At 34.2% G+C, this 11,201-nt stretch overlaps 1 protein-coding gene across 1 annotated transcript; it reads right to left on the bottom strand.

Annotated features, from left to right (window-relative positions):
• Positions 1–5,646: 5,646 nt before the first annotated feature.
• On the bottom strand, positions 5,647–9,639 carry LOC127833934 (uncharacterized). Its single transcript, XM_052359453.1, has 3 exons — positions 8,586–9,639; positions 7,757–7,911; positions 5,647–7,533 (listed from the first exon to the last, which is right to left on the bottom strand). The coding sequence occupies exons 1-3, from the start codon at positions 9,283–9,285 to the stop codon at positions 6,664–6,666; spliced, it is 1,725 nt and encodes a 574-aa protein (XP_052215413.1). The 5' UTR covers positions 9,286–9,639; the 3' UTR covers positions 5,647–6,663.
• Between the last annotated feature and the right edge of the window lie 1,562 nt (positions 9,640–11,201).

Here is an 11,201-nt window from a genome sequence, read left to right as displayed (position 1 = left end):
TAAGTTAATTGTCAAAATATATGTATATCCCATTACAAAAAACTATATATTTTGAATATAGGGTAAATCCATAGAAAACGCCCAACCGAGTCAAGGGGTAGGTGCATTCCACCAAGAATAAAAAGTTAACCGGCTGGTAAAAAGTTTTAAAATTTTGCAATTAGTTGTGATATACAATTTACTATGTGGAAATAATAACAAAGAGTGTTTCTGAAAAAGTACCCATTAGGCTCCCACTACCTTAATATCTTAGTTAGAAGGTGAGTTTTCAAGCGGTTCCGTAGTGTAGTGGTTACAAGCTCGCTTTACATGTGAGAGGTCCAAGGTTCGAGCCCCAGTAGAATCAAATGATTTTATTTGTGTTCTATGTTAACTTTTTGTTTTTATGTAGACATTTGAGTTTAAATAAATATGCTGTTTTATTGTAACCATTTTTTGTTTTTATTATGCCCATGAAATATATGTGTGAGAGGGTGGGGGGGGGGTTCGTAAACACATTAAAACCTTCTTTGTTCCACTATCCTAGCAACCACCTAGTTACTAATAAAGGCGCTATAGAGCGCGAAGCGTGACACGTATTATTAAATGTTATAATGAGTCTTGATAAAGGAAGCAGCCGCTTATCAATGAGGAGCACTATCACAGCACCCCAGTCTCATTACTATCAAGACCTCCTACAGGTTGTTTTGTTTGAGAACCACATAAAGAAGGCCGCAGGCCTGACCCGTATCTTGCCAGTGGTATGGACCCTTTGGTGTGGACCTTTAACCCCGCTCACTATCCAGCGTTTAAACTTTCGTGTTTACATTTAAACCGACTATTAATAGCTTATTAATATCTTAGTTAGAAGGTGATTTTTCAAGCGGTTCCGTAGTGTAGTGGTTACACGCTCGCTTCACATGTGAGAGGCCCAAGGTTTGAGCACCAGTAGAATCAAATTATTTTATTTGTGGTCTATGTTAACATTTTGTTTTGATGTAGACATTCTAGTTCGAATAAATATGCTGTTTTATTGTAAACATTTTTTGTTTTTATTATGCCCATGAAATATAAGTGTGAGAGGGTGGGGGGGGGGGGGGGGTTCGTAAACACATTAAAACTTTGACAGTGTTTTCATATCAATAAGTTCTCTACCCCTATCGTAAATGAGCAACGTAAGAATAAGTTCAGAATCATCTCCCCTTGAAATTGAGAAAAATATGAAATTACGCTTACAAGATGAAGCAGATTTTTTAAAACCTTCACAGTTCTGTTCCATTAATGAAAACTGCACACGGATGCCAGTAAAAAAATAAGAAACCAATGTAAATAAAATGAACTATGAAATATTTGGGGGTTACAACACAAAATCATAGATAATGGTTATTTGGGGGTTATAACACAACATCATAGATAATAGTTATTTGAGGGTTATAACACACAATCATAGATAATGGTTATACCAGTATCTTTTTCTATTTTGTTTAAAATAATCGGCCAATATATTAATATTTACAGTAGAAATAAAATCGTTCCATGTAACGTCATTGAGTGCCTTTTACACTGAAATTCCCGACGCCATTTGATGCTTTGCATCAATACTTATCTTGTAATTCCTCCTTAGATAAGTTTATGATCTGGGCTAAAACACAATGCGTGTTCGCTCGTGCATGTAAATTCTTTCCTATCTTGTACAATTTGAGAACTGATGATGAATCGTGATTAACGATAAAACAATTATAATGGACTGATGTGGGTTTCATAATGGTTATAATATCCACATAATGATAAGAAAGTCCCAAGTTATAAACTCGCTCTGGTTCTTTATATAGTTTTTCTGTTTATTTGATTGGATTTTTTGCCTTTTTCAGTAAGGTCTCTTTTTATGTAATCACCCCTTTCATTGTTAAGCTGGTTAACGACTACCCTTTGTGCATAATAATGCCTGTAAATAAAACTTTACTACTTGCAAATCCAAACAAAAAGTGTGACCTTACCGGAAATCAAATCTATGATTATTAGATTTGTTTAGTAAATTGCTATACGAACAAAGGTAACCGGGTTTGTTAATGATGTTCTCGTAAAATAAAAAGAACTTGTTCGACTCAGGAAAATCCCTTAATAGTATCTCTAACAAGTTTAAAACTTTTCTTTTGATTAAGCTTTAATAAATATGTTTAACAAAATGGTCTATGATATTTACCACTTTTCAAACACTGCTGGGAATGATAATTTGAATTCAATTGATAGTTTTCGATGTAATAATATCCCATCATAGAGTGATTCACATTATTTTAAGCCTATGTTAACGACTATAATTAAATGAGTATCGTTCATATGTTCAATATACTAGACTTAAGTGATTTTGTTTGTATCATTTAGAAATGACCAATAGTACAAACTCCGCCTTCTTTGTCGTCAGGACTAATGAGATCGAAGTGTCGCAAAAGATGCTTATTGAAACATTGTGTCCATTTGTCGTGTGGAAAAAGTCTACAAACAGTAGGGATTTCCAAACCGTGTTGTCAATCAGTTATTTGTATTATATTTTAACACTTAAAGATGAAACAGATCGTTTTCTTTTTTCCTTAGTTTCGGTATTTTGTGCAAAAGCATTTCTTTCAGTTATTCATATTTGCTTACTGACGGAAAATTTCTACGGCATGTTTTTTGTAGATAAATGTAAATAACGGCAAAAATGGGTTAGCCACCTATTCAAAATAAGAACTTAAAACCAATGAGATTCATGGCGTACATACAAATATTTGGACCTAAGTATTCAATTAAATTTGAAGATAAAACTGTAGTAGTCTGATTATATGACATTGTTTCATCGAAACATCGGTATTTGTTCGATAGCTTTTTGTGATGAGCATTATTGTTTTAATATGACAGGTGCAACTTAAGCCGCAACGACAGGACCTATACTCTCCTACGGCACCTAATATTGTTTTTAAGTTATGCAGACGTTCGAAGATACAAACGGATGTGATGTAATACATCTGATGTGCATATTACGTTCGGTTGAATCCAGCTTTCAGATATGTCTGATATTAGCACTGTTCGATTGATCTCAGACACACGTTTTTTAATAAACGACCTGTAAACATGTGAGCTTTTTGTCAGTAAATACTGTAACTACAAATATAAATCGTCATGTTGCGTCTGCTCTTTTATTCATGGCAAGTTAACAGTTGCCTATATAGTACAAACGATGCAAACAACACGACATTCAGCCTTACGTTGATTAAAGCTTTATCACCTCAATGAAATGGTCAAGCACAACTATGAGGGTATTAAGTTTGTTTCCTTTCAACTGTCAAAGTATGCAACCTTATACAATAATGTTATGAACATTTTTACATGTTTACACGTAAACGAATTGCCACGTTGTCACTGTTGTTGATAAGCATTGTATAACATGTTCAATACCTATAATATGAATCACTGTGGTTAAATGTACACCGCACATTGCGCTATTTCACCGTAAAAAAATATCAGTTTTACTCCAAGCAACACGCGCATTGCGCATGTTCGTATACTTACACGCCTATTTTTTTTTTATAACAAACTCTTGCTTTCGGATGAACATATTTGAGAAAAAGTGAGCAATCTTTAACATTGAATTTTGAAATTCAGCGGGCTGATAAAATAATAAAACGCTCATTTTAATAGGATACATGATTATACAGGCCAGGTCTTTTTTAAAACGGACGACTGTTTATTCGTCAGGTGGAATCAATATACATACATTATAGACAGCCTTCTTGAAAAATAAAAGTATAAAATGTAATGTAATGTATTAGTTTCGACTTCTCTGATAATCTCGATTAAACATACATTATGAACACATGAACAACTCGTTTCAACAAGATAATATATCGTTTGAGCACGACAAAATTTCATTTCGACAAGACAAGACAGCGTCTGACGTAGGGACATAATACGTCATCTTTTTTACTTCTTGCCGTGATTCACTGAATAACTTACTTCGACAATTTCTGCTGCTGAAGGATTTTTATGTGTATTGTGTGGGTATATGTGTGGATGCGTATGTATTTTCGTGCGTGCGTGTGTGTTTGTGTGCATGTGTTAGCTCTTTTTAGAAAACCGAGCCCTTCCCTTATTGGTAAGTTTACATCATACAAAATATACGCACATTTCGAAATTGAATTCCGATTGTATGGGTTTGTTTCGTAAGAAGCATTTGTTATTTTTACTTAAAATAATACATAAAAGTAATAACATGCTAGACGCCAAATTTGTGTCTCAATCCTGGTGCATGCGTTTTTTTACATTGCTAACATTTGACTCTCATTATTTTATTAGTTTGTAAATAAATAAGTTTGATATGCATACAAAAAGACTTTTCAACTCTTAATTCCCCTCTATCAATTCTGGCGTTATTGTTATATATATTATAGCACTTAAATAGTTTAATATAAAGCAAGTTACTAGACAAAATTACACAAGTGAACACCCTAATGGCATCATGCAACTTTGCCGGAACGATCGCCCTAAATATAAATTGTCCATTTCTCCTTAACTTCTTGTTATCCCCCGCAAAACGCGGAGGGATGTCAAATTGGGCATACCCGCCCGTCCGTAAAATTACGACTGATGTTAAGCTGACAAAGATAGACATTTCTTAAAGACAGAAATTTTGAAAGATTGAAATAAACATTATGCCAATGGTAAAATGATAGAGGTTTTTGCTTATCGATTGAACAATTGAACAATGTCTAAGCTTAAATAAGACTAGCTCTCAAAAGCAGTCATGGACGTTATATTGTTTTCTCCATCGATGTCCACTCAGGGTTGCCTCAATGTTGTATTTTAACTGGAACTCCAAGGTTAATCGTTGCAGTAAATGGTTTTAGTACCATTCGTCAACCGTCCATAAATTTCTCTGAATTGTGTCTGATGCTGATGTTTATTTATTCAAAAGGTTGAATGTCACAAAGGATTTTAACACATGTCACACTGGATTCTTATGTCGAGTTATATTACGCATTTGGTTATTTATTTAAAAAAGTTTTGGTTATTTATAACAATGATAATGATGATTTGAACAAATATAATACTGCTGCTGCTCCTGCTGCTGCTGATGATAAATTGCAAGTATTTTGAGAATAGAGAATGATGCATGTGTTATGTCTTAAGATGAGATGGTATTCGGGGAAAAACCGTAGATATGTCCTTGTTACTTTATATATATATATAAATAAATAAATAAATAAATAAATAAATAAATATATATATATATATATATATATATATATATATATATATATATATATATATATATATATATATATATATATATATATATTCATGCTTACAGTAATATCTGCTCATTTTTTTTAAGTATGCGGCAAAAGGCATGTTTTTGCTGATTCAGCAAATACACTAAAATTGACACTTTTATCCTATGTTCTCATTGTCTGTACATATTATTTGTTTGATTTATTTGTACCCCAAATGGGGTAAAATTATATTTATGACAAACAATTCACCGAATTTGCGCATCACCCTTACGCTTAATTTATTCCTTTCAGCATTGATATGTAATTTATATCACCTAACTTTGTGCAAGTGCATTATTTGACACAACTTTAATTATTTAGTTCTTTCAGCTGGATTTTATGACACGTAAATAAAGAGCTATACATTTTGCGTCTTTAAATATTATTAATTCATCGTATTGAAATAGAAGTATTCATGATGTCAAACTTTACATTGTAAATGAATATTCGTAATACGAGTGCCATTTTCCATCACATCCGTATTGAAAAGGCATATGCGCATATAATAAATATTAATTACTTAACATCTTCAAGCAATGGAAAATATAATATCTCAAATAAAAAGGCGATCAAATTGAATATTTTGAAGAGTAGATTCCATTAAGTTGGGAAAAAGATGTCGATATACGATATTAAGATGAAATAAACATTCCATAAAAGATGAATTAAAAGTAAACAATATAGATGCACAGAATCATTATCATTTTAACCAAAAGACTTAAACGGTTAAAAATTTGCATTACGGATATCAAAATGAAACTAGTAATCGAAGTGAATGTCAATTTCTAATGGTATTGATGTGCCACGTTGGCTATGTTTTCAAAACGCATCGTCACATTTTTATATAGTTTATTCATATTAAGGTAGTATTTTATAATAAACACAGTAACCATTTAACGGTACACATATTGTGTTTCGTAATGAGATCATGTGTTTAATACAAGACACCAAATATACAATAATAGCAAATTTTGTAAATGAATACACAACGCCAATCATCACTCATACTGTCATTAAGGAAGATATGGGAACTATTATACGATTTCCAATCGTGCATGATTTTATTGTATTTTTATTTTGCGCAACACAGCAAAATAATCGGTAAAAACAGACTATTGTGTTGCGAGGTATTTTAAAAGCGATTTTGTGTATATAAAAACGAAATAATAAGTCTGACATCTCAAGAGATCTACCATTAACTCGCACAAAATCCAAATAGATAAATCAGTAGTCTATTACAAAAAAACAATTATCAAAACCAGAAAAATATACAAAAGACAATGCATTTGTCAATCTTGGCATGGCATACAGTTGTAACAGTTTGTTACATGGAACTAAAATGAGTATATTGCATTTCAAACATCTTTTACTTTTCGATTTAACACAGTTTCGCGTGAATTCCTAGTTCCATGTTTATCTGTTGTAAACCGTGTTGTAGTGGCAGAGTCAAGAAGTGAGTGACATATTGACCTTCACATTTCCCCATGAACATTGAGATAACGTGGACGCCATTCCCGTCTTTGTCGTCTATGCACACGATAGCCCCACTATCTCCGGGTTTACCGAATGCTTCCTGCCCAAACCTTCCAGCGTGGTCATTTACAATGACGACATATTTATATTGTCCAAATGGTGTTTCAAATTGGGGCACGACAATCCTTCCAACGCTTGGGGATACAGATGAGTTTGCCGTCCATGCGAAAACTAGCTCTCCTTGCAATACACGTCGTATTTCTTGTTCGTGTGTTTCTTGGAAGCGGAACAGCACGGACTCTGCTGGTCTTCTTGTGGAGTCTTTGAAACGCATGTCGTTAATTTCGACCTGTGGAAATATTCTTACTGCAACAATATCAAGCCCGTCCCTCTCACGTCTAGCTGGGGTCGTTTTTACGGCAATACACTCCGAATATCCATTGTTATTTATATAGTATATCTTGCCATCTTGCTGGTCTATAAAGTGACGAGCCGTTAATGCATACTTGTCTATTCCATGCTCTGCAAATCCACCTAAAGTAGCAGTTCGTCCACACCGCCCTATGGGAGTGCCAACCTGTATTCCCGCTAACGGAGTATAAGGACATGGGCCGTAGTTGAGATGATATTTCACAATGTTGTTCTTTGTCAATGTCTGTATTATTTTACCATCAAGTGTTTTGTTTATTTCTCTGTTTAATATTATTTCAAGAACATTATGCTGATATCCACATCCGATTACACTGGGGTCTAGTTTATAGAGAGTTTTAACAATCTGCAATGCATTACAGGTATTATATCAACTGGCCGATTGTTAAGGGTTTTACACAAATCAATACATATGTTAGCAAGTTAATTGGTAACAGTAAAACGTATGTTGTACTGATAATAACGAAATATTTATCAAAAATAAATAAATAAACTCAAAAAAGACAAGTATCTGGGTTGTGTTTATGACATATCTAATTAAGATCTTAAAACAAAACGTAAAATTATACCTTAGGATTCAATTCCGGTGTCTTTGTGTGCTCAAAGCGTGGCCATTCTGACTTTGGAACATCGCTTCTCTCGAACAACGCTTTAACATCTAACAACAATATATCCATATTGTGTCTGTCTTCTTCAGCCGTAGAAGAGGTTTTAAACCTTTTTTCTGTAAATGTATATATTAAAATATGTGTAAAAGATATTGCGTATATTTGTTCACTATTCAGTGTTTAATTAAGGGTGTCATTAACAGGTTTCCGTATTTTCGAACAAGGGAGTCATGCATTTACAGACAAACTTCAAACATGGAATACTATAAAATAAGAGTAATTTAAAAAGGTGGGAAAATGCCTTCATCGAGAATCAAACCAGCCACACGCGAGTATCCTCATCACACTGGAATATTTACAAAAATGTACTTTTAACGACGAGTAACTTATGCATGAATTTTTGAGGTGGAAAGCCGAATAAACGCTGAATGATGAATACGCTAAACGATAAAATGTTGATATTTAACTTCATCCTTTGCGGTATTTAAACGGTGTAGCTTTTGAATATGATTTAAACATGGGTTTAAACTATGACAATGTCTTGAAAACTTTACCTTTGTTAATCTATGAACATGTATATTCAAATAACTGATTAAAGTAAAGCAATTTAACTAAGGTGCTCAAATTTAATAACAAGAAACGATTAACTATTGGGATTTGAAACGTATCAGCTAAAAAATTGAGTGCAAAACAATTTTTGTTTGCAGTAATAATTCAGTGCTTACAGGGCCATCTATTTTAGTAACTCCGCCAATACGTGTTGATACTGATTCAACAGTTAGCATTATACCTGATCCTGCAAATCCACTTTCTAACTCAGATGAATTTCGTTTGATCGATAGTAATCCATTTCGCTCGTGATCGCAAAAAATATTCTCGACTCTCCTCACAGTAGCAGTCTTCCGTACCACTAGCTGACTGTGATATTGTTCTGGCATGGGTTTTGTCCGGCGAACTTTATCTATTTCATTCTTGTCATTTATCGCATTGTCTACCATCTGTCCAATTACCGAGCAAACATATCGCTCTAACAAAAGATTAATGTTTCTTTTAATATCTTCTGGTGATGAAATATTTATGTTTAAATCTGTGTGTGCTTCTTTAAAGTAATTGATTGTCGTTGGAGTACACTCTGTTAATAAAACCAGCTCTGAAAACATCCTTTCGGCATGTTCTCTAGGATGTTTTCTGTAACATTGTGTATGACAAACACTAACAGTAGGTTCCAATTTAGATACATTTTCGTGTTTTGCTCTACTGCTTAAAGCGTCAAATTGATTTTTCACAGTTTTGAGAAAATGTGTACACTCACTGCCTTGGCCGTAACAATGAAATACAAGTCTGACATTTCCAAAGCTCTGTTTAAAAAACACGTCTGACTTCAACAAATGTCCTCTTTGAATCAATCTTTCCACGCGATCAACTGTATATTTATATCGCGGAAATACGTCCATTTCAAATATGTAAAGTTTACCTCTGATACCAGTCATCTTTAGCAGTAAGACTTTTCTAGTTATGTTAATAGATAAATATATATGATTCAAAGCCAATCGAATATTTCATCCAAAGCGACTACAGTAATGACTTATGTTGTAAACTTAACATAATCTCATTCGATGGTGTTTAACGTAGATAATAATCAGTTTGGTATCACCCAGCGTTTTTATAATGTAGAAAACACAACACTTGTGGATTGTAGAGGCGAATATCTTTATTGCACAGCTGATAGCTTGAAGTAGGTAATCCTGATTGGTATTGGATAGAAACTTCGTCAGTCTCTAAAAATAAAAGTGATTTTGACAGGCCTTAACATGCAATACGTTTAAATGAGTCCATATGTTATCCAGTCATCGCACATAATGAAGTGACAAACGGTTTAACCAATTGATATAAACATGCACTTGAGTGTTAGGTTTCCGATATTTATACATAACCGAGTTGACGGCGCTTGATATGATCGTTGGCTCTCCGATCAATGCAGTGTTGTGTACACACGCTTCTCATCATGGCGACCCGGGTTCAATCCCCGTTCCCAGATTGTGAGTTTGGTTGGTGGTCACCATATGGAACAGGTAGGCTTTCCTCCGGTTACTCCGCCACCCGGCCCACAACACAAGAACACACTTTTATTGAACATCATTGGTAGAAGTGCTGATACACACGAAAGGCTCAAATAAAATGTAACATCGGCGCGGAAGGATATGTTATTGACAATGCTTTTAATTACCAGCGTTTTCTGGTGATGTCAAAGAATGGAGATCTAACCATGGAGAACCTATAGTCTTAAGAACTGAGCTACCATATTCAATTTTTCTTTGAGGCCAAAAACATACTACCTAAAGCAGGCAAGACACTCGCTCAGGATAGTAGAGATCATTCTGCCGACGCTACGGATGCATCAATTGCAGCTGTGTTTTTCGGCATTGGTAAAAGTTAGTATTTTGGAAATAAGTAAACCCTGTTCGTATCATGTAATGTAGTCACGTGCTGGTTCATTCCTCCTTCCGAACAAGTCTCAAGAGGAGTTTTTAGATCGTGGCAAATTCTTGATGGTGTATCTGTTTGGTGGAAAGTCCAATGATAAAAATTCATTAGAATCCGTGCGCCGTAACATTTACACAAAGAAATTTGCTACTGCCAAAACATAAGTCATTCCTTAGCAGCTTCCACCAACATCCATAGACAACGTGTATAGTTTTAAATCATGTTACGAATGGGTATGGCACACAAAATGCACCCGACTGAATGGGGATGGAGAAAGGACAACCAGAAAACCTGACGAACTTTTAAATTCCATCAATTTATACTCTTCGGTGTACTGTACTTCTGTAAGTCGTCATATTGAAAATTGAGACAATCTGAACAATGCACAAGAAATCGGTGATGAGAAGGACCACTATCCCACTCTCTTTAAGGCTCATACAAGGTGACGAATCAAATTATTATGCATATAAACTGGTGTAAGTTTTACCGGATTTCAGTTACTCTTGGATAAATAATGATAATAACACAGCTTAGGTACAACGTTGTCAAGAATTATGGAATACACGTTTCATAATTGGAATAAATGTTTACAACTTTGCAACTAACGTGGTGTTTAGCCTCAAAGCGGTGACGTATGCTTAAAATAGCCGAAAGAAAATTCAATAAGAATTCTATTTTAAACAACTTTTTACCAGCAGAAAGTAATTTATTAGATCAATACACACGTTTGAATCATTTAGAATAGACCTATTTTTTGAGTGGTACCGAAAAACATTGAAAGTCAACAATATATTTTGGTGACCTGAGTCACCGGAGCGCTTGCTCTATCCCGATTTAACAGCGATGTAAATAAACTGATTGTTTGTTAACACAATTGACTTGGAGGACACTGTATTTTGAGCTCAAAACAAGTTGTATTGCT

This window comes from Dreissena polymorpha, chromosome 6 (genome assembly GCF_020536995.1).
Source record: "Dreissena polymorpha isolate Duluth1 chromosome 6, UMN_Dpol_1.0, whole genome shotgun sequence".
Lineage (NCBI taxonomy): Eukaryota > Metazoa > Mollusca > Bivalvia > Myida > Dreissenidae > Dreissena > Dreissena polymorpha.
Note: the sequence above shows the minus strand (reverse complement) of the source record. Positions and strands in the feature narration are given on the sequence as shown.

Coding starts and splice junctions, on each gene's coding strand:
- LOC127833934 (XM_052359453.1), bottom strand. CDS start 9,285: ATGACTGGTATCAGAGGTAAACTTTACATATTTGAAATGGACGTATTT. Junction 7,912..8,585: donor AAGTGGATTTGCAGGATCAG/GTATAATGCTAA, acceptor ATACATTTACAG/AAAAAAGGTTTAAAACCTCT. Junction 7,534..7,756: donor CACCGGAATTGAATCCTAAG/GTATAATTTTAC, acceptor AATGCATTGCAG/ATTGTTAAAACTCTCTATAA.